We start from the raw sequence: 24,817 nt of genomic DNA, 5'->3' as shown, positions 1-24,817 counted from the left end.
CTCCCCCTGCTCCCCTGAGTCTCCTGAGTCCTGCTCTCCTAACTCCCTCCGCTCTTCTAACTCCTTCTGCATTTTCTCTAACTGAGTTGAAACTTGTTTTGTCTTTCGCCCTCTTACAGGGGCAACCAACATTGTATCTGGTGTCCCAGATGGTTGGTCCAATTGGACTACCTGTGCCCCCGGTGGCTGGTCAGATTGGACTACATGTGCCCCCAATGGCTGGCCAAATTGGACTACATGTGCCCCTGGTAGTTGGTTAAATACATTCAACTCACCCTGGAGGGCACATAGCTGGTCTCGGAGAGCGTTCCGCTCAAACTGGACAGCACCAAGCTCAGTCTGGAGGCTGTTGTAGTTGGACTGGAGAGTGTTGTACCCGAGCCGGAGGACGTTATGCTCGGCCTGGAGGGCAGTGTGCTCAGTCTGGAGAGTGCTGAGCTTGGTCTGGAGGGCATTGTGCTCGGTCTGAAGAACGTTATGCTCAGACTGGAGGGCATTATGCTCGGACTGAAGAGTGTTGTGCTCGGTCCGGAGGGCATTGTGCTCAGTCTGAAGAGCGTTATGCTCGGACCGGAGGGCATTATGCACAGACTGAAGAGTGTTGTGCTCGGACTGGAGGGTGTCGCAGTTGGATTGGAAGGCATCATGCTTGGCCTGGAGGGTGCCGCACTCAGACTGGACGGCGTCATACTTGGACTGGAGAGTGTTGTGCTCGGTCTGGAGGGCATTGTGCTCGGTCCGGAGGGCATCGCGCTCAATCTGGAGAGTGTTATACTCGGACCGGAGGGCGCTGTGCTCGGACTGGAGAGTGTCGTGCTCGGACCGGAGGGCGCTGTGCTCGGACTGGAGAGTGTCATGCTCGGACCGGAGGGCATCGCGCTCAGTCTGGAGAGTGTCATGCTCGGACCGGAGGGCGCCGTGCTCGGACTGGAGAGTGTCGTGCTCGGACCGGAGGGCGCCATGCTCGGACTGGAGAGTGTCGTGCTCGGACCGGAGGGCGCTGTGATCAGACTGGAGAGTGTCGTGCTTGGACCGGAGGGCGCTGTGCTCGGACTGGAGAGTGTTGAGTTGGGATTGCAGGGAGCTTTTCTCATCCCAAAGTTTTTCTGCGTCAGCTCTAAGATTCTCTTTCTCGTACCAGATTGAGTCTCGTTGGTACAGGAGATCTTTTCTCTCAGCTTCAAAAGCTTTTTCTCTCTCTACCTTCTCAGTCCAAAGTTTTTCTGCCTCAGCTCTAAGACTCTCCTTCTCGGCCCTGAGACTCTCTCTCTCAGCTTCAAAAACTTCCCTCTCAGGAATGGTATTGAATAAGGCCCGATAAGCATTAGCTAGGCCCAAAATCATTTGTGTCTCCTGAGATCTGCCTGAGCCACAACATTCCTGCCTCAAATATGCAATCAAACTCTCAGGATTCTTCAAGTGTTCAGGAGTGAAGCTCCATAACACTGAAGATGTCTGTCCTTTGAGAATCTCTTCAAAGCCTCTCCACACTCCCTGCCACTCAGTATTCTCTGGTTCTAGAGAAGACTTCCTCCGGATGTTATAAATCCAGATACTGAGTGAGATTATTACAATAATCAGCAGTAAGATCAGGGAGATTAAGAGTGTGGCCCACTGATCATTCAAAAACTGCATAAAGGATTCATAGAAAGAAAGAGGAGCACGCTTAAAAATCACCATTTCTGTATAATTAGTTGCATTAGTTGCTCCCTCTGGAGCTGTATGCAGATACGAAGTGAGCATTGCTAACCATGCTTTCAATCCATTATACAATTGTATAGCTCCATAAGAAAAAGTGGCTAGCTTAAACATGGCCCAATATGTTCGGAGCGTCTCAAAAAAGGAACCAATGGCACACAGTCCCTGGTAAAACAAATTTAGTAGAGAAAACATTTTTTTTTTTTTTCCTCCAATAGAGAGAAAAAAGTAAAAGAAAACAAAGCTCAGCAGTGTTTATAAAATATATCGGAGTATTGGCAGTCCGTCTGGACTTTCAAGGTCAAGCTCGCAGGTGCAGAATCGCAAACACGAGATAGCTCCTTAACAGGGAAAAAAACTCGTAGCTCTGTTAAAAGCTAAAAGAGCAACAGAAGAAAACACAGAAAAAACAGCAACTCAATTTGCCCGCATTCTCCACCAAAATCTGTCACGGTTTGAACTAAAAATCCACCTGCGTCCGTGACAGGGGGCCGTGGGCCCCGGAGGGGCCCTAGGCCGAAAGGAAAAAGTTAATTAGGAAAAGAAAACAGCGGCAACGATCTAAGGAGGCACACTTATTTACTAAATACTATATCGAAATACCGGATAACACAATATAATACAATATAATTGAAAATTGAAAATTGAACTAACGAATCAAGCAAAATAGGAGAGAGAATGAGTCCGTAACCGAGAGGCCTACTGTAAATCTAGGCGAACGGCTGAAGGCTCCCACACACTCCCATGAACGCCAGAACTCGAAAGACGTCAGTCTGTTCTGCGACAGAGTTAATATAGAGTCCAGGTCCCGTGACCTATCGTGTTGTTCCCTTGGAGATGTAGTCTTCTTCTGTAAGTTGCAGATTCAGTAAAATTATTCATGCTTTATATGATGTTATGATGTGGAATACTCATAGCAAAAATTACAAAATTATTAAACCATGACAGCTGCGTATGAAAGAAAGGGAAAGGCGAAATCAAGAAATCCAGTAGGGTGAAGAAGCCTTTCCACCCAACTCTCCTCTCTTTGCTGAACCGTACAAAGTTGTGAGTTTCTGCCATTTGTACAAATGTGTTTTTTTGTTTTGTAGTGGAAATTGTAGGGAAATATATGCTACAAATCTGTTTATATCTGAAATCTTTTCTGGTCCCAGTTGTCACCTTAACCAGCATTTAAGCAAGTATTGAAACTAAGGATGGACAGTTAGTTACTAATCATCTCCATAGGCAGATTTATGCTAATACTTATGAAGCAGGGACTATTTTCAAGGGAGGAAAGGGATAATGAGACAAGATAATTTATTTTTTGAAAAAACCTTTTTTCTGCTTCTGCTGCAGTGGTCATTAAGTGGTACCATTGAAGGTTTTCATTATACAGTTCAAAACTCACTTTGAAAACAAAGCCATTCCCTTATCTCTGTTTTGTTTGCGGGAGGTCAAACATTGCAGCTGAAGACTTTTCTCCCTCAGGAGGGAAGTTGCGAGTTTTTTGATTCCTGTCTTCCCTTCTGTTTGCTGTGCCTGATAACTAAAACCTACAAGTATGAAGCTAACTAAAGCTGGTTGGGATACAGTAAAACTGATTTGAAGGGCAAAAAAGAAACAACAGAAAAAACCCCAACTGGTTTTTCAGGAAAGAACCCCTATAACTGTGTTGGCAACAAGTTATTCCAGTATAAATACCAATTAAAAATTACATAACTGAGTGGTGAGGTTGAGCTGATGTTATTTTACTGCTAAGTAAAGCATTGTCTGACCAATACATTATAGACTTTAAGGTGACAATGTCTACAGTTCTTAAAGTCTTCCATGCAGCTCACCTATACATTCTTTGAAGCACTGGTTAGTGTTTCAACTATTCTTGGTCAATTTAAGTGGTGCTGTACAGAAGTACTACTTAAAATCCCTGTTGAAACTTGGCTGAAGGCCTAGAATTTGGCTGCAGATTAAATAAATCCACTTTCTTTGCCCAGAATGAGAATTGGAATATAAGAAAATAACAGAACTGAGTTTGTGAAGTGATTGATCCATTTATTTGAAGTCAGCTGTAATTCATCTGCCTCTCAGGGGAAAGAGGAAATTTGAGGGAGAAAAAGATGAGCAGAGGGAGGGAAAGAATTGCATTACTGTGGTTGGTTGGGGAGAATTGGGTCACTGTGACTCTTTGTAGGGGTTTAAGATACAGGGATCTTCAGGCCATTTAATTAGTATTTTTCACTTGTGTGGCTGCTTGCCTGTTTCCTTCACCTTCTAATGCATGGGACTAAAAACTCTATTGACTGTGTAGATTTTAACAACGGCTTCATTTTTTAGAGAATAAGCATGGATTGGGCATCAATAGACACTTTTCATTTGGCTTTCTTTCTATCAAAATAAGTGTAAACTGTCAAAATAAGTATGAAGTATTGCAAAGTATTTTGGTCTTTTTCCTTCTCTTCTCTGCCTGTAGGGATTTAGTCATTGTTTTCTATGAACAGGTGTCTTCTCAGCCTCTGCTAAGACAGTGGTAATCTCCTCTGTATAGGAAATCCTATTTGACGTTCAATCAAGAGGGCAGTTTTAAAGGGGCCTGTATGCAGAAGAACACATAGAAGTGGTTTTTTATTTGCTAAAGGCAGTTCTTTCATTCAGCCCTTGGTAGTCTTTGATAAGTAGATATGGCTGACATTTTAGTTTGCTTCCTTTCAACTGCCTCCCTAAAAAGCAATGCTTTAAATAATGCTTTTCTTAGAGTTCTGTGTCCTGGGTGTTTTTGTGTCTTCCCAGGCTGAAGGATAAATCTTCTTCACGGATACTTTGTTGGCCATATGAAATAAAATGAGAAAATGATAACTGGGCAAAGTTGCATTTAAATTTGATCAAAGATTTTAATAGAGTTGTTAGTTACTTCTTTGTTTGAAGCACACAGACAGACTACTTTTTAAGTTATCCAGCTTTTCAACATTTAAGAATTCAGAGCAGTGTGTGAATGGAGCTTTCCAAAAGGCTCCGACTACAACTCATGGTTGCTTTTTGGCCAAATGTTCCAGGCTGTGTGTTGTAAGTGCACATCCACCAAAGTGCCACAGGCTGACAGAAGGTTGGATGGTCCTGGTACTGTCACTGCCTGGGTAGCCCAGAGCTATGGGCAGCTTTGGTGTCAGCAGCCTGTGTTGCCTACGTTCTTCTCTCAGTGGCTGTTTGATTCAGGGGGGGAAAGAAAGTGTGCAGAAATACAAAGGCCTTTGTGCTGCAGATAGGAACTGCATAATATTGCACAGCCTTGTTGACGTCTGAACACAAAAGGGAGGCTGTGTTTTTCTTTCTGAATCTGTCAACCTTGGATTCTGTTTCTTCACAGAGTTTGCGAAAAAATTCCATGTATGGCTGCCCTGAGCCTTTCAACTTTCTGCCAGCCTATTTATTTTGTGTGCGTACATCTTAGCCATGGAACTTTGTCAAATTCTCTGTTTCCAAAGTCTGTAATTTCCTCTGCCTTCTCCCCTCTGTCATTCTTGGCAGTGGGATTTCTCCAAATTCCAGCAAGTTAGTGAGCCATAGGCTTGTACAGCCTAGACCCGGAACAGAATTCAGAAGGCTGAACACAGCGCTGGTTTACTTGAATCAAGCCACACTGTTCTAGAAAATCTTATTCTCCTTAACTTTCTATTTATTTACAAGTTATATGCTGCAGCATCTCACAGCATTTCTCTTGTGTGCAGAAGTCTGGTACACTTTGCCTACATGTAGAAAATGAGGCTCGTTTTGGTGGATGGGTGGATTTTATGTCTAAGATTGCTGGCATAAGATCATTTTCCCTGTGTGCAGAAAGTGTTTGCAGGGACCCAAAATCCTGACTGGGGCCTGTCTGCATTACTATAAATATATCTTATAATTATCAGGAAGTCTTTGAATCAGAAGATAAAACTTCATGAAAATAGGTCATAAAAAGTTTTATGGGTGCTGTGAAAAACAGATTCCTGACTCTTGATAAAAATGTTATCCCATCACCTAACGCTCTGTAATTTCATCCTGTGTAAGTCTTTAAAGCCAGGGGTTCACAGTCAAAAAATGCAGAGCAGGAGGACTGGTGTGTTTGTAAAATATATTCAGAAATGCAGCTGTTTCTTATTGGATGGAATCTTTCCATCATAGAACAGGGAGTGTGATGTCACTGACAGCTGTTATGTCTGTGTACCTGAGCGGTGACCTGCAGACATCTCTGAAGAGGTGCACTGGTCTCTGGGTTTGCTCAGTGTCCCGTGCTGTAGTAGTTGTGAAGGCAGCAGTCAGTTGCGTCGATCCCTTGTGATCCTTGTGATCCAGAAACTTTATTCTGAGAATTAAAAGTGAGGTCTGACCTGGGTTGTCAGATATTAAATGGAAATGGATCCTATTCACCACAGCCAAACCAAAAATGGACAGGTAAGAATTATGTACCTGACTACCATTCTAATCACCATTTTGTGTCAGAGTCCAAGCAATGGTTTCTTACCTGTTGAAGTGTCTTCCACTTAACTTCTGCAATCTGCTGTGCTTTTGTGAAAAGCATTTCCATCCTTCAAAATGTTCTTAATTTCTTCTTTCTCAAGAAATTGGACTTGAAAAAATATATATTTCTGTTTATTTCTTTATTAATCTTTGAGTTTCTGAGAGACGTGTATTCAGAGGCAAAATAGATGGTGAGTTATTTGGAAGAAGTTGCACATTTAAGCATAACACCTCGTTAAAGTGCCCTTAACTGGAATACTGCCTTAGAAATAGGAAGCTGGCTGAGGTAAGCACTGAGGCAGACACTTTCTGTAGAATTTATGGTATGTACATTGATGAGAACAGTCCCAGTTACTCATCTTGTGCTCAGCACAGCGCAGTCGTTCTGCATATGTGGTATTTTGATTACTGTAGGGTCTTTTTTTTGGTTTTACCTACATTTTATCAGGTACTTTTATCAAGTATTTACCTACTTGTCTTAGTTGACAGGAAAAAGGAAACTGAGGAATCATGCTTGTACTCATTGAACCTGTGTGAAAGATAAGAATCAGTTTGTATTCTGAAGAGAGTACGGCTTTTGCTCTCTGTTGAAGTAAGAAGACTTCTGCAACTTGATCTTGACTTTGCAGTTTAACCATAGGTTGATTTTAATGTCTCTTCTTTCAGTCAGTAAAGATGAAGGGCACTGGGAACATCTTAAAGTTCCCTAAGAGGTTTTGTTTTTGAGAAAATTGCACTCTTTCTTCATTCCACTGACAATACTCATTCAAGTCATGATTTCAACTGCTGCCACTTTTGAAATAAAAATGTTAAAGGAAGTCAGATATATGTAAGTATGCCTTGCCAGGTAGAGCTTTTGTGTGTTTATGAAGTTACAATTGGAAACTGCATTTATAAATTGCATCACGTCACTGAGCTGGCTGTTTGTGAAGACTGCTGTACAGCTGTGCCCCAAACCCCTGCAATTCACTGTCACAGAGTACATCTATCAGCTTGGTGAATTGACTCAAACATTCTCTGTTTTTATGCGTAAGGTCAGCAGTTGTCCTCATTTTAAAAGGAGGTCAGGAAGGTCCTATTTTAAAATGGCACACTAGCTTAGAAGTAGGTTTTCAGTAACACAATACTCTCTGATTATTTGTTTATTTATTTATTTTTTAACATTTCAAGTGTTTGATAACGTACTGTGTTTCAGGAGGCAGAATTGGGTTTTCTGGAACAGGAATACAGAGATCTTGCCAGTGCTAGAATTGGCGAGGCTCTGTCTTTCAAGGCTAGTTTCATAGACAGCAAATCCACTGTATATCGAGGCAGGTATTTATCACTGTCTGTTGGCTTTTATACAGCCAGGTTGCTCAGTTACATGAGGATTTGGATGAAGGTGAGAAAGGGAAGATAGGGTTTGCAGAAGTTGCACAGTTTCTGGAGATTCAGGTACTGTGTATGACAACTGCACGTGGCCCATCTTCCAAGCAAGCAAGCAGGGACAGATGGGTCAGTGGGACAGATGAGCTAAGGATGCTCTTCCCATGTACTCGCTGCTCTGTCACTGCTGGGGAAGGCAGCTTGGGCCCAGGAAAGGGCTCCCTGTTTCTGTTTGGTTGTTACCACTGGGTTTTGTTTTTAGCATGTTGGTTTTCTTTGGGAGTAGGTGTTGGTTTTGTTTTGTTGTTGTTTTTTAAAGGATATGTGCCATCTTTTAAAGTCAGAACAATAGCTTGATTATGGCATGATTTTTGAGATGTTAAAATTCCCTTTGAAAAAACTCCTGTGATCTTTTGTTCCCTTAGGAGTCTCAACAGTCCAGTTTTGGCACTGGAGAACAGAGTAAGTACATTAAACTTCCTTTCCTATGTGCAGTGTTTTTGTTACAACTGAGTATTCTTAGTACCCCTTAAGAAGTCAGGCCATTAGATCATGAGACCTCTCCAGGCTGGTAATGGAATGGGTTGCACATAAAAATTGTCCGTATTTTCTCAAGACTTATGAAATAAACACTTGATTTTATTTGTGGCTTCTTGCTGAGAACTGGAAAGTTAATAACTGTTGTGTAACTCACTCATAACTTCTAGAAAAGGGGAAAAAAATAAAGTTGTTTCTTTAAATTGTTGTTATTTTTTTAATTCTCGAAAAATAGGCTTCCTTGGTTGATATGATTGAAAATAGCTGAGTGTGAAAACACCCACAGAGAAAACCCCTGGGTATGCTGGAAAGCAACGAAGTTCATATTTTAATAGAAAAAGCACAATGCATTTTCTTCCTTTTTCTTGTCCACTTTCGCATTATGGATATGAAAATTGAAGAGAACTGCTCAAGAATTGTTAATATTCTTGAGTGTATTATCCCAGAATGTATTTCCAAAGTCTAGACAAATGCACCTTTTATTCCTATTTGACTGTGTCTTCATTTTGAATATTACTGAAATGAAGCATTTAACCAGGTAACATATCTGGCAAAAATGAATTAGATTTGTGCTGTTGCCTTCCAACAGTCTTACCAGTCCCTGTCAAAGTGATTAAACAGATTAAATAGTAAAAGCGGAATGGTTTATTCTTAGGTATTCACAAGCAGCTTAATCTAAACTCCTAATACAGTGGGGAATTAAGGAAACAAATTAAAACTTAATTCCATAAGGCTAGCCAATAGGTTACATTCTGGAAACAGCTGATCTTTAGGTATGTCATCAGGGAGGCCAAATAGATAAAAACACAGAACCATTTCTCAGCTCCATTTTCAGTTTTCTGTGACACTTCCAACAACCTCAGATATTGTTTCTGTTGTGCTATGTTTAGTAATTTACTAGAACTAAAGAACAGGGAAGGAAAAAGAAGACAAACCAAAAAGCAGATTATATCACAGTGTTCTAACTGTAGGGTTTGGTTTATGAGTTTGCTTTTTGGATTTAAAGACTTTTCATTCACTAAAAAGCTGCGTAGGAATGCTGAAACAGATTAAAAACTTGATTTAATTGATCTCCTCAGCATGTAGAGGGTAATAGAATAATTTTCATGGGAGGGTTTGGGCTCTAAGGTCCCTTAGATGCCATCCAGTTCCAAGCTTCCCCCCAGACCAAGCTGCCCAGGTCCCACCCAGCCTGGCTTCAGGGATAGAGCACCCACAGCTCTCTGGCAGCAGTGCCAGGGCTTCCCCACACTCTGACTAAAGAATTTCTTCCTAATATCTAAGCTAGACCTATCCTCTTTTACTTCAGGATTGTCACTTGTATCCTACCTTGATAGAAGCAGAAGTTTTTCACACCTTCAGAAACATATTAAGTGTGTGTTGGTTTAGACAGCAACGATTTAAAAAAGCCTTCTAGATTTTCTTGATTAAGGTCATTGCTTCTCTTGGCAGTCTGTCTCTGCTCCTCTCTCACTTGGTCAATGTGTGAGAGGCTGCACCTGACGTCAGCTGGTCCCTCTTTCTCCTGTTCACTCCGCCATTCTTGAGTTTGTTTGGCTAAGCCTGTTTAGTTCTGTCCACTTTGCAGTGACTGTTTTGCTGTCTGTGTTCAAAAGAGTACAGCGTTATTTCTTTTTCCTTCTAGAACGATATAATCCTTCATCAAAAACATCCAATGGCCATCAATCCAAATCGTAAGTAGCAGTTGAGAAAACATTTCTCACGTAACAGTCAACTTTTAAAAGATTCTGGAAGTAGCTGTTTCTTTACCAGAATGTGTCAGTTCTTGCACAGTCTTTGCCATGCTTTACACTTAACTGACAGAAGAGGGAAAAAAAAGTTGATTTCAACCTATTTTCAGGAACAGTAGGGCAAATAATGGCACACCGGTGTAACAGGTGCGCTGTGCCTTCCTTCCATCCCCCTGCTTTCTTCTCAGCTGTAGGATACTGAGCAGGAGTTTGGCCCTAGGAATTGGCTGGTGAGCTGGAAGTGTATCAGTGTGTGAGAATGGGCAGGATGGGACAGGATTTACTAAACGTGCATTGCTAAGCTGTCAGCTGGAAGCAGCTTGTTGCAGTTGCACAAATAGGGTGAGGAACTGTTCTGTTATTAGAGGAGACAGTAAATTAAGTTTGAGATCTAGTTAAGTTTGTACGAGTAGTTACTCATTCTCTTAAGTGACTGACAGGCATTTTTATTAGTTGCGTACACAGACCTAACATTATGCTTCATTAATCAGACATCAGAAAGAAAAAATAAAAAAGCAGCAGGAAGAATCTAACTGTCCTCTGCCCTATTCATACCTGAAAATTGATTACATTCTGTTTAAATACAATTTCCAAACAAAAAATGCCCATTCCACCTGATGGAATGTTTACTGAAAGCAACTGCAGATTCTGAAGGTATTCTAAGTTAGTATTTGCTGTGATGCAGTTACGAAATGAAGTTTAGTTTTTCTGTTTACATTTTTAGTATTAATAAGATTAAAAAACAAATCATCTGTGAGAAAGAAATGGGAAATAATTGAAGAGTGGCTTGTTCATTTATTTATTTATTATAGACTATGTCAGTTCCTTAAAACATGAGGTTTCAGATGTTTATACACAGCCACTTCAATAAGTGGTAGCAGTAGGAGTTCATCATTTGGCTTTTCTTTTGTTATAGCAGTGTAGTCCTCTATGAAAGGGCTGTGCTGGTTCCAGAATGGGAGGGTGTAGGAAGGTGCAACAACTGGAGTTAGTACTTCACATTAGTTAAAGTGAGGTGCATGGGAAGAGGGGTGAGGAGATGTTTGCTGTGTCAATAGAATTTCCGATAAAGCGATTGTGCTCTGTTAAGAAAGCGTTAAAAAGTGAGATAAATGCATCTTTTGATAAGGGTAGCAGCTGAAAATAGATGTCTAAGTAGATTCTCGAGGTTGCTGTTTCTTTTCAGATTATAAGTAGAGCAGCTGTACTGTGAAATTGGGAAGTATTCTAATCCTTTCTTATCTTCTTTCTCCAGATGTGAATCGAACCAGACAGAGTAAGACGTTTTATTTTTGTAACGAAGGTGTTTTTAAATAAGCACAAATACCCCACTATGTTTTCTTTGTGTTCCTGTACTTTCAGTGTCATGAAATAGTATGTGTATGTATGACTACCCTAAATAGGAGCAATTATACCTTTGAAGAATAGTAGAAAATTCATGATGTCGAACAGTTGGGATTTTGCCACTAGACATGAAGCAATCACATTTCTTAATTCAATGGGAAACAGTATTCTTGTCCGTGGTGTGTAAGAGGTTGAACGCAGATGTTTTAGCTCCACCTGCATTAGTAAAACGTGTCAGAATTCCTTTCTAAACTTTAAAGAACGAACAAAGGAATCAAAGCACTACAGCCCGTAGTTTTCTTTAAAGAATGACTTAACTTGCCATTCTTAGACATTAAATGTTTTAAATGGTAACTTGTGGATTTCACCCACACACCCAGCTCTGTAGCATAAACAGTAACTTGTTGGAATATAGAAGAGTGCTTTGAATGTAATTAAATTACATGGAAAAACTTGTCTCACTTTCTCCCTTTTACTTACTTAGTATGTTGAAAGATGACTTAAAACTTAGCAGTAGCGAAGACAGCGATGGAGAGCAGGTATGTTCACAAGATACCAAAGATTCAGTAGAATAAACCAAGTGTATTGATGGTTTGTTACATCAGCAGTGTTCAGTAGTCCAACAGGAAACTGAACAGCTGAAGGAGAATTTGCAATTGAGGTACGAAAAACAATTAGCAAGTTTTCAAACAAACTTCAGGTACTCTAAAATGCAAATGTGAGGAAAATGATCTGGTTTTGTGAGAACAGTACTTTTTTTTTTTACCTAGGGACTCATGCTTTGATGATTTCAAATGGGCTTTCTCTAAATGTGGAATGGAAACAGAGTCAGTTTCCTAACACACACAATGGGCTGCCACCTAAGGGAGAGCCCCTCATGTTCTGTGCTGGCTAAAGAGTGCATGGCACACAGATGTCCATGCAGCAACTGTTCGGGATAAGAGCTGCTGTGTGTGTCTTTTACTCCCAGGTTGTTTCTGTAACTATAAGTCTAGCAGCTCCTTTATTTTTATCGTATCTTTTGCTCCTTGGCAATATTAACTCTGTGCATCTCCAGCCAGAGATGGTGTTCAGCCTGCTGAATTAAACATACCTCTTGAGTTTTCTTTCTGTGCAGCAGAAGTCCATGCTGCTTTTTTTGCTGTTCTCAGTTCCGCTGTTTGTTATTTTTTCACATGGAAAACTTGAAGATGGTGCATTTAGTTGTTTAATTACTGGGGCATGGAACATTTCTGGAATAGCACAGTAAAAATTTTTATCATCTGGTTCTAAAACATGGCATGGGTGAGTGGAGAAAATAGGAAATCTCAGAACTACTGTCAGAATATGGAGGGTTCTGAGATGACACGTTTGTGGTAAAAGCTTGGATAAAAGAACTGTGATTTATTTTTCCTTTTGTACAAGCCAAAGGCAGGCAAATTTAAACCTCTGTATTTCTGAATTAGAGCACTCTTCAGGCTAAGTATTTAGAATCTTTAAGACTTGATATCAATACTTTGCAATGTAATTGCATATGCTTCTAGAAGCCTCATGCTCTTCTTCTTAATTGCAGGACTGTGATAAAACAGTTCCAAGGAGCACACCTGGAAGGTAGGCATTCCTTTACTTTCTATGCTGCAATCCAATGGTAGTGATGTTTGGTCCAGTCAGCGCTTCTGGCTTGATCTCGTTTCTAAAATCAGTGTTAGTTGTTTGTCTTTGATTAGACCAGAAGGTGATTAGAGTTTAATCAGTGGCCAACACATATTCTGCAAATATTATACTGACAACATTGTGAAGGGGGGAGGGGAACAAGGTGAATTGTGCTCAGTTGAACTCTTTAGCAAATGTTAGTTAAAATATTACATTTTATTCTTCCTAATGGAAGAACTTCCAGGATGCCTTTGCACTGAGTAATGTTTGTTTATTTTTCTTCCTTTTTGTTTTCAGTAGTTCTGAACCTTCACAACATAACAGTGAAGGAGCAGATAATTCTAGGGATGACTCAAGCAGCCACAGTGGGTCTGAAAGCAGTTCAGGATCTGACTCTGAAAGTGAAAGCAGTTCCAGTGATAGTGAAGCTAATGAACCATCACAGAGTGCATCCCCTGAGGTAGGATTTGTCACGCATTTGGGCTGTCATCAGGCATTAATCCTGAGTTTTAAAAGCAGAAAAAAATGAACATGTTCTCGGTCTCTTTTTTTTTTTTTAACAAAAACTTGTCAAGTGTAGAATTATTTCCACATATTTCCACATATTCTTTTGCTAAAGTACCTGTAATTTGACATGATAACTATATTTTCTATAAGCACACATTTGTTATTTGAGGTGATTTTTACCATAGTTATCTGTTGGAGTGCAGAAGACATGGGAACAGTAGCTTAAAAACCAGTAGCTTTTAGTCTGGAATGCCATGGCAGCAAGTGCTTCCTGTGGACTGCAGTTCTTCTGATTGAAGGAAAAAGCAGACCTGCTATCTGTAGTTATATGCATTTTTCATTAGTTACTGACCTCAGATGCTCGAATGCACTTCTTGCTTTGGCTTGCAGTACAGTAGGGCTGCAGAAAAGATGGAAGCCACGTGAAACACTGTATCTAACAGTGCTTTATTGAAATTTGTTTTTAGCCGGAGCCACCGCCAACAAACAAGTGGCAACTGGATAACTGGTTGAACAAAGTTAATTCACATAAAGTGTCACCAGCTTCTTCTGTGGACAGCAACATCCCATCCTCACAAGGCTACAAAAAAGAGGGACGGGATCAGGGAACAGGAAGTGGGTACGCTGATCAAAGCGGATCCAAGGACTCGATTTCTTCAACACCAGGGCGAGATTCCAAACCCACCCAAAAGGGCTCAGAGAGCAGTCGTGGCACGCAGAAATCACCTGCCCAGAGTGACAGCTCAACACAGAGGAGGACCGTGGGTAAAAAGCAGCCCAAGAAAGCAGAAAAGACATCTGTTGAAGAGCCTAGAGGAGGTCTTAAAATAGAAAGTGAAACCCCAGTAGACATGGCAACAAACATACCTTCAAACAGGCATAAGGCAGCCACTAAAGGTTCCAGAAAACCTAATATAAAGAAAGAGCCCAAATCTTCCCCTTGGCCTACAACAGAGAAAAAGAAATACAAGGCTTCAAGCAAATCTGCCCAGAAATCCAGGGAATTCATAGAAACAGATACCTCATCCTCTGATTCAGATGAAAATGAAAGCCTGCCTCCTTCATCACAAACACCCAAATACTCCGAGAGCAATAGGACTCCTGTTAAATCTTCCATGGAGGAGGATGACAGCTTTTTTCGGCAAAGAATGTTCTCTCCTATGGAAGAGAAAGAGCTTCTTTCACCACTCAGCGATCCTGATGAAAGGTACCCACTTATTGTGAAGTGGGTACCTTCACAAAATGGATACCTGAGCCTCTTATCAAGAATACCAGGAAAGCCTTACAAGGATGCTGATGTGCCCAAAGTGGAAAAGAAAAATGTGCCAGAGAAGCATGCAAGAGAATCTCAGAAGCAGCCTTCTGATAAGAGTTCCACAAAAGGCAAAAGGAAACATAAACAGGTAACAGTATCGTAAATAAAATCTTGCCTGTTATCTTAGCCTTTTAGTATCTTGCTAAAGGGGTTAAGCATATGGCCCAGTAACCAATGTCATACCTCACTGCAGTGGCTCAGTAATTTAGGAGATTACTTTGCCTACCTATTCTATGTAGAATAAATTGATCCTTCCTGTGCCGTTGTAATAGGGAATATTGGAGTTTTCATTCATGAAAGGCAGAGGGTTGTACCTTTAGATGTGTTAGCACTGTAGCTTGCATTCCTGGAGGTAGCACAGATTGTGTATCCTCTTAAACTCTTCAACTTTAGGATTAGGTTTATATAAAAATCTGGTCTTCGACATCTCTTACAGACTCCATGGGTTTTACAGTTCCTGGCATTCATAAGACACCTGTGTTTGACTCCCCAGCATAAAATCTGATTTCATACCAAAGCCTTTGGCAGATTTTTGTTATTTCATAGTGATATGCGTGTTATAAAATGAACAACTTGAGACTGCCACTTTTCAAATATATGATACAAGGTAGTTGCTTCAGGGGATGTTTCTGTAGCCTGTACAGGTATTATTCTGTACGCTGCAAGACGCCCACTGAATTAAATCCATTAAATGTGAAAAATTACTGTCTTCGTGAAGCTGTAAATGTAGACATTTATCTGGATGTGTTTCTTGTTTGCTGTATTCAGAATGAGGATGAAAACAGAGCCAGTGAAAGCAAGAAAACAAAACTGGAAGAAAAAGCTCCATCAGGACACAAGACTTCTAGCAGTAGGGAGTGAGTATCTTGCCTGTCTTTTCAGCACTGAAGGCTCAGAGTGATCAAGGAGAAGACTCATGCCTGTATCCATCTCTCCCTTACCTTCTTCTCCTTCCTCCACAACAAAATGTCTCCTTACTAATCAGTGGGTAATATTTCATGGTTTCTGATTCTTCAGTTTGAAGTTTCCATTAGTTGTTGGTGGAAATTCATATCCATAACTGAAAATATTGACTAGGTAAACCCTACTATGAAGGGTTCACCTTTTTCAGATCAAACAACAGACAGCTGGTATAATTATATCATGGAAAAAAAATTCTCTACAGCGAATATTTGTTGAATTACTGATGTGTGAGAAGCTGCAGCTTCTGGCTACAGATGCTAGAAGTCTTTCTGAGTTAAATGCCTTCTTTGTTTCTGTTAATAAATGTAGAAAAAATGGATGCTCGTCTGTCATGTTTTTTTTCCTTTAGTCCTGATATTTTGTTTTGTTGCTGGTGTGATTTTCTGAAGGGCACTTGGTTAAATGCAACAAGATGGTTTTTCAAAAACTTCATGTAAATAGTTATTTTGTGTACTGTTCTCTGTGAAAAGGGATGCCAGAATTAGCAACTGGAATCCTCAGCAACCAAGGTAAGACTGTACCAAAAGGCCAATGGCTTCTAGAGAACAGTTATCTGGGCCATCTTTTTTCTGAGCTGTTAGGCTGACTTGTCTGCAATAGACAGACTGGCGCTAATGCTGGCATTCATTTCTAACATTACAAGTGTTTAGGGTGTTTTTAAGAACTGTTGAGGGATGTGGTTTATGGTTAGAACTTGCCTTCTGCGTTTTCAGGTCAGAACAGATAAAGTGGTGAAAACTAGTTTAATCAGGCTTCGTAACGTTTAGTTACTGTGGTGATAATTTGCTTCCTCTGAATCTGTCTTGCTATGTTTAACATTAAAAATCTTGTTTTATTATTTTTTTTGGGGGGGGGGGGAAGGGAGAGGGAAAAGGCTTAAATGGGGGAAGGGTGTGGAGAGAAAAAAAGAAGTGATGCTGGATTTTTGTTTTATTTCTATTTTGAAAAGTAAAAAACAAAACTGAATGTATTCATTTTGTCCAGGTCTTTAAAACCAAGTGCTGTTAAAGAGAAGGATTTACTGCCATCTCCTGCTGCCCCAGTCCTTCAGAAGGATTCCAAACAAGAGCACGGGTCCCGGAAGAGGACAGCCAGTCAGTCATCATCCTTGAAGTCCAGCAGCAATGTTAGTAAGGACAGCAGCAGTGGCAGTAAAAGCTGCTCATCTTCTAAACAGAGGAAGATAGAGGGAAAAGGTTCTGGCAGTGCTAAAGAAACAAAGGTAAAGGGCTTGTTCTGTGAATGCCTTGAACTTATTTCTTGGCTTTGCATTTTGACGTGCAGTGTCATCTAAATAATTTGCATTTGTTGAAATGTAATTAGTTTCAGATTTGCCTTGTTTCGTACCATGGTGCTTAGACTCTAAATTGGAAAATAACTTAGGAGAGATTGTCGAATGCTAATGTTTATTCCTACCAAATATTTATGTTAATTACTAAAGTGCATTTAGTCATCTTTTGATGACAGATGCTACGTATTTGCTGTTTAATTTGTTAATGAGAAATATCACTACAGATCTGCTCACACTGAATGAATAATGAGGTTACTCTTATGTCGCTGGAGCAAGTACAGATCTTGTCCTCGTTTTAAGGAGAACAGGAGCTGGGTCCGTGCACAGTGCTGAGATACAAAGCTGTGGCTCTCATTTTTCACCCTAGGATTCTAGAAAGGTTCATCTGATTCCAGATCAGGATGGTACAGAGCTCTCTGTGGTTAGAGTAGAGAAAACACTGTGGAAAAGGTGATGCAGAAAGTGTTTTTTAAGCAACATAGATTAAGAACATATGTAGTTGAAGGGTTTCAAAAACATTATAAGATGATGATAGTGTAAGGTCATGATATGTAATGTGCTTTTTCATTAGTATATAAATGTGTATTACTGGACAGGAGTAAACTTGTGAGCACATCTGGGTATCTTCATAGAGTAATTTCTGTTGTATAACCAGATTTGAGTGTAATATGTTCAAGTTGGAGGGATTTCACCTTTATCTTTGGGATTCCAAATGTACCATTTCTCCTTGATTGCTCTGAAGTGTTCAGGAAGGGTAATTGATTTGGGGAGGAGTGAAGCAGCAAATTGCCATCGGCAGTGGCAGAAAGTAGCTTAGTCATTAGGGTGGAGTCCATGCAATATTTAAACTGGGAGACCTGCTGGATTAATTTACATGCCATTACTGTGAAATTTTAGAAACCTGGGAAGGTTGTGTGCATCGGTGTCTGCACTTACAGGAAGCCTGTAGATAGCAGATTTGCATCATAGACTGCTGCTCTGGCCTTTCCTTATTCATCAGCATAGAACTGTCCCTAAACCAGCTGTTAACTTGTTTGATGTTTTTCTTTTCATACTTTGGAAATGCTGCATTTCCCTGCATGTTTTGGTGGTGTTTTATGTTACACTGGTAGTTAGGGCATTGCTGTGCAAGTGCAGTGCCTCGCAACTTTGAGATCCTTCTAATTAGCAAGGATCTGATAAAGGCAGGTTATTAAATACTCTGTGTAATTGGCCTTTGGTCACGAAGACTCCAAAGAACTGAAAGCACACTGAAGCTGGGAAATTGCCTTATGCTGTTGATCTAGTGAGAAGAGATTCACTTAGAATTCACAAGATGTTTTGATGTCCCTTCTTTAGCCTGAAGTGTCACATTGAGCCATGTAAAATTAAGGGGAGCAAGGGCAGCATGTTGTGAAGATAGCTGTTATTTCTCCTTGAAGTTGGTGTTTCTGAAATACTAATCTTTTCTACCCAGAGACATTCAGTAGTTTATTGTTGAAAGACATGAGAAGTCATAGAAGTATATATAGCCTCTTTGTTCAGAGTGGAAAATCATGATTTAGCAATAAGGGAGATCTCCTAGTGTAGTAGGGCTCAGCTTAATTATAGCCTCTGTGTCATCCCCTGTGCCAGCATGAGATGAAAGCCTCAGGGAAACTGTGTTATTGTATGGTGAATGGCAGCTAAAGCAGCTACTAAACTGAACTTACTGCTTACAGAGTGTGAAATCATGGGAAAAATGTGTACAGTAAATTCCTCTTTGTCTTTGAGAATATAAAAATAAAAAAAAGTCTTGACATGATTCGGTGACCATTTTCCTTTCAGGAGAAGATTCTGAACAATTCATCGAACTGCCCTCCTGTTTCCGCTCCATCTACAGAGAGCTCAAAGTCCAGAAGAGAAAAACTTGTTTTTGATGACAGGTAAGAAAAGCAGAGGGTGCCTTTCCCTTTTTGGGGGTGCTAATCTTGCAGCACAGTGAGCTCTTCTGTGGAGAAGGGTTGTCCTGTTTGCTTCACAAAAGATGCTGAATACTAGTTCATGCTCTGGAGATCTGCATGCTGTTCTGCAGCAACGTGCTTCTCTGCCTGCTTTGTGCACCAAATATTTGGCAGATGGTGCACTCCTTGAGGAGAAACTCTAGTCTGCCCTGTGTGTTCCTGCAGAGCGTGGATGGACCAAACAGTAGATCTAAACAGTCCAGGGTTGTCCTGTTTTTAAGTGTTGATGTATCCATCACACACTTTCAGGATATCACTGCTGCCTGTTCTCTTTTAACAGAGTCTGCTTTGCCCATGGTGAGCAGTTGTTGTCTTTGGTAGCAAAGAGGAGCCTTCATTTTTTGAACCCAAATGGGATTGTGATGCAGTACCTCCTGTTATTGTAACTTGAGTTAGAGGGGGATGAAGTGAAAGCTGTAACATTAACAAACTTTTGTCATAAAAGGAAGTACAGAGTAGGTGGTCTGACTCCTTAAATGTGTCTTCTATTGTAGGACTTACTCAGCTGATCATTATTTACAGGAAGCAAAGAAGTTAAAACATAATGCAGATGCATTGGTAAGCAAATCTACAATGTCTATCCAGTATTTGCACATTATGCTGGGGTTTGTTTACTGCTTGTGCTGTGTTGCTGCCTGTCTGTACTAGAACTTTCTGGTATTTCCTCTCAATATTTTCCTTATTTTTTTTTATCCAATCTTCTCAGTCTGACAGGTTTGAGAAGGCTGTGTACTACCTAGATGCAGTGGTCTCATTCATTGAGTGTGGGAATGCATTGGAGAAAAATGCTCAGGAATCCAAGTCCCCGTTCACTATGTATTCAGAAACTGTGGAATTAATCAAGTAAGCGCTGTAAAGCACACACAGAACTCAGATGGTTGGGGAAGAGGGCTGGAAATCAAAGCTTCTGCATTTTACTCATGTTCTGCCACTAACTTTTGGAGTCCCTTGCTCTACACTAAGAACGGATCACTAGCCACTTTGTTCCAGTTACTGAAGCTTCAAGTGTGTTCTTGAGGGCTGAGATCCTTTATTCCAAAGTTTGTGATGTCTTAACAATTTGTGACATGTGCAGAGCAGAACTATTCCAATTATTGCCTAGCCACGTTCTGTTTAGGGTCTGAGGGAAAGACCTGAAACAGTGAAGGAGTTGAAAGTTGAATTTCATAAGAACTTGGTGGCTGATAAATGATTGTATAATGTTTCATTTACTTGATAGTTTTCTTGTTGGTGATTTGTTTATAGGTACACTATGAAACTGAAGAATTACTTGGCACCAGATGCTACGGCTGCAGACAAAAGGCTAGCAGTGCTTTGGTACGTGTATCCTGAACCTTATATTACACACTGATTAATTACACACACAGATTTCAGTCTGTGAAATGCTGTCTTACACTGAGTTTTCAGGTGTTTTGAACCAAATAGGAGTTTTCTGTTTGACTGTTCAGTACCATTGATGCTATAGATCGATTACTGTAAGGGCTTGTTAACAACAGCAAAGTCTTTCAGCTATTAAGAAAATGACTGACTGACTTCAACTTTGACTTCCATAATGTTCTGTCAGTTACTGCTTTTATTTTAGAACGCGATGTCATTGGTAACTTGTCGCATGCAATGGAATTGTTAATATGGCTAAAAATGATAGAGGTGCCTTTGTGAATTTCATTATCCTTAGTGTTTTGATAAAGTTACTGTTGATGAACTGAGCTCTTCATTTGCTCTCTTTGTAAATTATAGTGTTCCAAAATAACAGACTACTGTTGAGTTGGTTGCATGGTCAGCTGATGTTGGGCTGTGACCTAAATGCTTCGGGAAACTTTGAGATTACATTAACAAGCAAACTGTTGTCTGGTCTTGGCTTTAATTTTAGTAAAATAACATAATCAGAGCACACTGCTTTACTCATTTGAATGAATTTCCAGTTCTGTTTTGAAACTTTCTTGGAAAGGAAATTATCTATTGGATTTGGGAGGAGTAGCAGAAGGAGGGTTTGGGGTCTTTGCTGTGTGTTCACACAGTGATATGGCAAAACTTGAAATGGCTGTTAAGAATTGTCATTTGCCTTCTGGACTAATTAAATGGCTGCAGCAAGCAGTTGAACAAAGCTGACTGTGTCAGGTGGAAAAGGGAGGGGGGACTATAGCAGCATGCACCAGATTCAGTGTGTCCTGACATGAGAAAAAAGTGAAGGCTGTATCAGTAAAGTCACTGCAACCTAGTTTCAGCTTAAGGCACAAAACTGTACTTTCTTGAGAAGTAAAGGTGGTGTGGGACTTTGTCTAGTTACAGTTTGACAGTTGGCTGTTTAGTGTTGGGAGAGAAAAGCTTTTAAAAACATGGGTACTCCATTTTTGACTTTTGGTATGTTGTGATAAGCTTGACTTTAACTGGAAATGTTTTGTTGTTCTGTCTTTGGTTAGTCTTCGGTGCCAATCTCTACTATACCTAAGGCTTTTCAAACTGAAAAAGGAAAGTGCATTGAAATATTCTAAAACTCTGACTGAACATCTGAAGGTAATTGGATATATATTTTCTTCAAATATTAAAAAACTAATCAAATTGAAGCTCTACATTACTTAAAATTCCTCTGCCTGGTATTCAGATTGCTGCACGTGAACTTCCAGTATGCCCTAATTTAGGAATGGACCTTGAAAGTACATTCAAGCTGAGCAGTTTAAAGCTGGGAGGATACAGCATGACTATGATGTCATCAACCCATTGGTCCTAATGATAGCTTCCTATTAATATTTTGGTGCAGCTTTTAGTAAATTTAGTTGGCTTCAAAGAGAATTTTAATTTTGTTGTTGATATAACAAAGTTAAAACTTTGCTGATTTGTGTCTTAGTCATCAGTGAAATGGATGCTTTTCCCAATTTTGAAAGTACTTTGATATTATTTAGGATATTTTGATATTATTATATGCTTAAAAGAAAAGCCATGAGAACTCATGTTCAGAAATGAGCAATTAAACAACCAGATAAAATATAATTAGCTGAGGTATAAACATACGTTTACTTTTTCCCAACAGAATTCCTATAATAATTCTCAAGCACCGTCACCTGGTATGGGAAGGTAGGTAGTAAAAGTTTACCTGTATTTCTATGTTTATAGCTCATTCTCCACATAAACTGTGAGTTTGAGGTGCTCAAAGAGCAGCTTTTACTTTCTTGAGCTTCTGTTGTTTTTGTTCTAATTTCTAATTGTTCTAAGGTCTAGATTTTGATCCCTTTGTTCAGGTAAGTGTTCTGATAAGAGGTTGAGAAATGTGCTGTACAGAGATATTCTCAGGCAACTCCTTGTTGGGAGGAATGAACAAAAAACTTCTCAGTGTGTCCTTAACACACAGGTCACTTGTCTCAGTGGTTTGTTGTTTTATGTAATGCTTTTGCTCTCAAAACAATAGCTTTATTAGTGCTGCAGTGATGCACTTGTAGCCCAGATGGCTACAAGTGCTTTCACAGTAAGCTCTTCCATGGTACAGCAGTTTACTTCTGTTCTTGAAACCTGACAACAGACTTTTTATAGATTACTCTATCAAAACAAAACAAAAACCAGAATTTTAGGAGTGCATTTCAGATATGCATCATGTTATTTGAAAATACAACAGCAGTATAATTGCCTTGCTTTAATTTTTTCATTATTACTATGTGAGGTTCAATTTATTTAAACAACAGATTTGATTGAAAGATGCTGCATGTTGATTTGGCTGTGAGGCTAAAATACAGGAGCTGGAGGAACATGAGAGGTTTTCAAAAGCTCACTTGTTTTAGGGCCAGTCCTGAGTTCTCAGTGTGTGAAGTAGGAGTGCCTTAGCATCCCATGTTCTGAGCTGTAGGAAGACATTTGCATGACACACCTGACATATCTGTGTGCGTGTTTTACAATGTAATGTTTTCCTTTGGATAAGCAGCAAGCCTGTTGGTATGCCGTCTCCAGTCTCTCCAAAGCTGTCTCCAGGGAATTCAGGAAATTACTCCTCTGGGGCAGCCAACCCTTCAGGGAGTGGGTCTTCGGTGACGATCCCCCAGAGGATCCATCAGATGGCAGCCAGATACGTCCAAGTTACATCCAACTTCCTCTATGCCACTGAAATTTGGGACCAAGCTGAACAGCTGTCTAAAGAACAGAAAGGTAAGGGTAGGAAAAGGCAAGTTGTAACCTAAGATGTATACATTGTGTTAAATTCTAACAGGTTTTCAATTTTGGAGTTAACAGTGCATAATGATAAATAATTGGGTCCTTTGTAAAAGAAAGATGGAAAGTAATTCCTTTGATGACAGCGATGCTCTGGGCTGGCTGTCCTGGTTGTCAGGTGGTGTTGGAGATCTAACATTTCCTACCAGCTATGCTTAAAATAAATAAATAAGTCTTGCATTTCCTGCAAGTTTTTCTCTTTAGGAAGTAGAACTTGGTGCATTTCCTTTTCTGAAATCCTGGAGTGAATATACACATTCGAGGGAGAAGGCCAAGAATGCTTTGTAACAGTTAGGCCACAGTGTAATTATGCTTACCTTCTGCAAAACAGTAAAGAAATGGGCTTAGAAAGGATCTCTTTCTCTTTCTTCTGCCATCTTCAGCCGTCTTTCATTTCTTTTGCCTTGATCTGCAATGTTTGTGCTGAGGTGGTGTTCTTTTAGGGAGAGCAATATTTCACTTACGGCAGCCAATGAGAACGACTGTGCCTAATTTGTGTTTCTGTTGTTTTAGAGTTCTTTGCCGAACTGGATAAAGCTATGGGCCCTCTGGTTTTTAACTCGAGCATCATGACAGACCTAGTGCGTTACACCCGTCAGGGACTACACTGGTTGCGCCTGGATGCCAAGTGATACTTCGAACTGAAGGAATGGAAAATTGAACACATTTTTCTCGCTGCCTCTGATTTATCTCCACAACACTGTGTCATGTCAATAAGGAAGACTGCCATAACACATTGCTTAGTTGACACTAAAAACAAAGAATGCTTTCACATGTCTCCCATCTTGATTTGTGTTTTGTGTTTTAACCCAAAACGATCTTGTTAATGAACTCCTTCAGTATTCCCTTTTTAAGTTATTTAAATATTTTTAAATTTGCGACATATAAAGGTGTAGCTTGGCTAATCTATCATGGATGGATCAGTCATTGGAATTCCCGTCACAATACGTAAATAGTCGGTTTAAATCCTATTTATTTTAATTTTTTTAATTTTAATTTTGAAAAGCCCAGTTTTTGGGTAGTTTTTAGCTGTTTCTTCCCTAAATTTTACCCTTCCAAGTACTTAGGAAAAATTAAACATAGACACTTTATTTAAGTACTCTGTGAGCTTTGTTACGCTGTAATGTCTTGTGGTGGTAGAACCTGTAAAAGGAATTAGGATTGATAGGTTCTAACGTGTAGAAACACCATACTTTTCATGCCTAATGCCTATGATCAACTAATAAATGACAGCTAGAGTTTTATTATTGCAGAATTTGTACTAAATAGAAAAAATTCCAGATATTCTTCTACGTATTAAAATACTTCATTTAAATGAATTTTAAAGAAATTTATATGGAAAAATATTTAGCTGGTTCTGACTTGGGTTGCTTTCAAGGCAGTTTCAAACCATTGGTTAACACTATAGCAAATCATGAAACAATTTGCATTCAATGTAATATCAGAGTAATGGTGTAGGAATGAACTTCGGTCTGATAGGAAAGGCATATAGGAAAGGTTTCTGAAATGGACAATCTTGTGCTTTTTTTTTAATCTCTCTTCATTTAAAACGCATTTTGTTTGTCATTTTTTGACACTTGCAAAATCAGCAGTTTTGTGGTGAAAAAAACCAACAGTAGTTAAATTCCTACTAGAACTGCCATTTGCAACTTTCTCATTGACTGGAAAATCAGGAATCTTAAGTAGAGACGGAGGTCCATTTTTTTTTCTGACTGAAAAAATGTCTGGTGGTTAATGGACACTACAGCATGACAGTGCAACAGCCATT

General features: G+C 39.8%; 1 protein-coding gene across 3 annotated transcripts; it reads left to right on the top strand.

The window, feature by feature from the left end:
- The first annotated feature begins 2,722 nt into the window (after window positions 1–2,722).
- LOC146760880 (AF4/FMR2 family member 4-like) lies at window positions 2,723–23,827 on the top strand. Of its 3 annotated transcripts, none has more exons than XM_085544372.1 (18): window positions 2,723–2,745; window positions 7,959–7,995; window positions 9,716–9,764; window positions 11,077–11,097; window positions 11,650–11,704; window positions 12,718–12,755; window positions 13,095–13,257; window positions 13,772–14,707; window positions 15,388–15,476; window positions 16,567–16,804; window positions 18,680–18,777; window positions 19,350–19,413; window positions 19,562–19,698; window positions 20,101–20,172; window positions 21,276–21,369; window positions 21,884–21,927; window positions 22,766–22,986; window positions 23,563–23,827. In XM_085544372.1, exons 5-18 carry the CDS (start codon window positions 11,651–11,653, stop codon window positions 23,679–23,681), a joined length of 2,367 nt encoding a protein of 788 aa, XP_085400498.1. In that variant the 5' UTR covers window positions 2,723–2,745; window positions 7,959–7,995; window positions 9,716–9,764; window positions 11,077–11,097; window position 11,650; the 3' UTR covers window positions 23,682–23,827. The 3 variants fall into 3 exon arrangements, with proteins under 3 accessions (XP_085400498.1, XP_085400497.1, XP_085400496.1); XM_085544371.1 differs by lacking the exon at window positions 2,723–2,745 and adding an exon at window positions 5,873–6,102 and having other exon boundaries at window positions 13,098–13,257; XM_085544370.1 differs by lacking the exon at window positions 2,723–2,745 and adding an exon at window positions 5,873–6,102.
- Window positions 23,828–24,817: the final 990 nt, after the last annotated feature.

The sequence above is a fragment of the Coturnix japonica genome, chromosome 4 (assembly GCF_054131305.1).
Source record: "Coturnix japonica strain WE chromosome 4, WE-NBRP24, whole genome shotgun sequence".
Lineage (NCBI taxonomy): Eukaryota > Metazoa > Chordata > Aves > Galliformes > Phasianidae > Coturnix > Coturnix japonica.
Note: the sequence above shows the minus strand (reverse complement) of the source record. Positions and strands in the feature narration are given on the sequence as shown.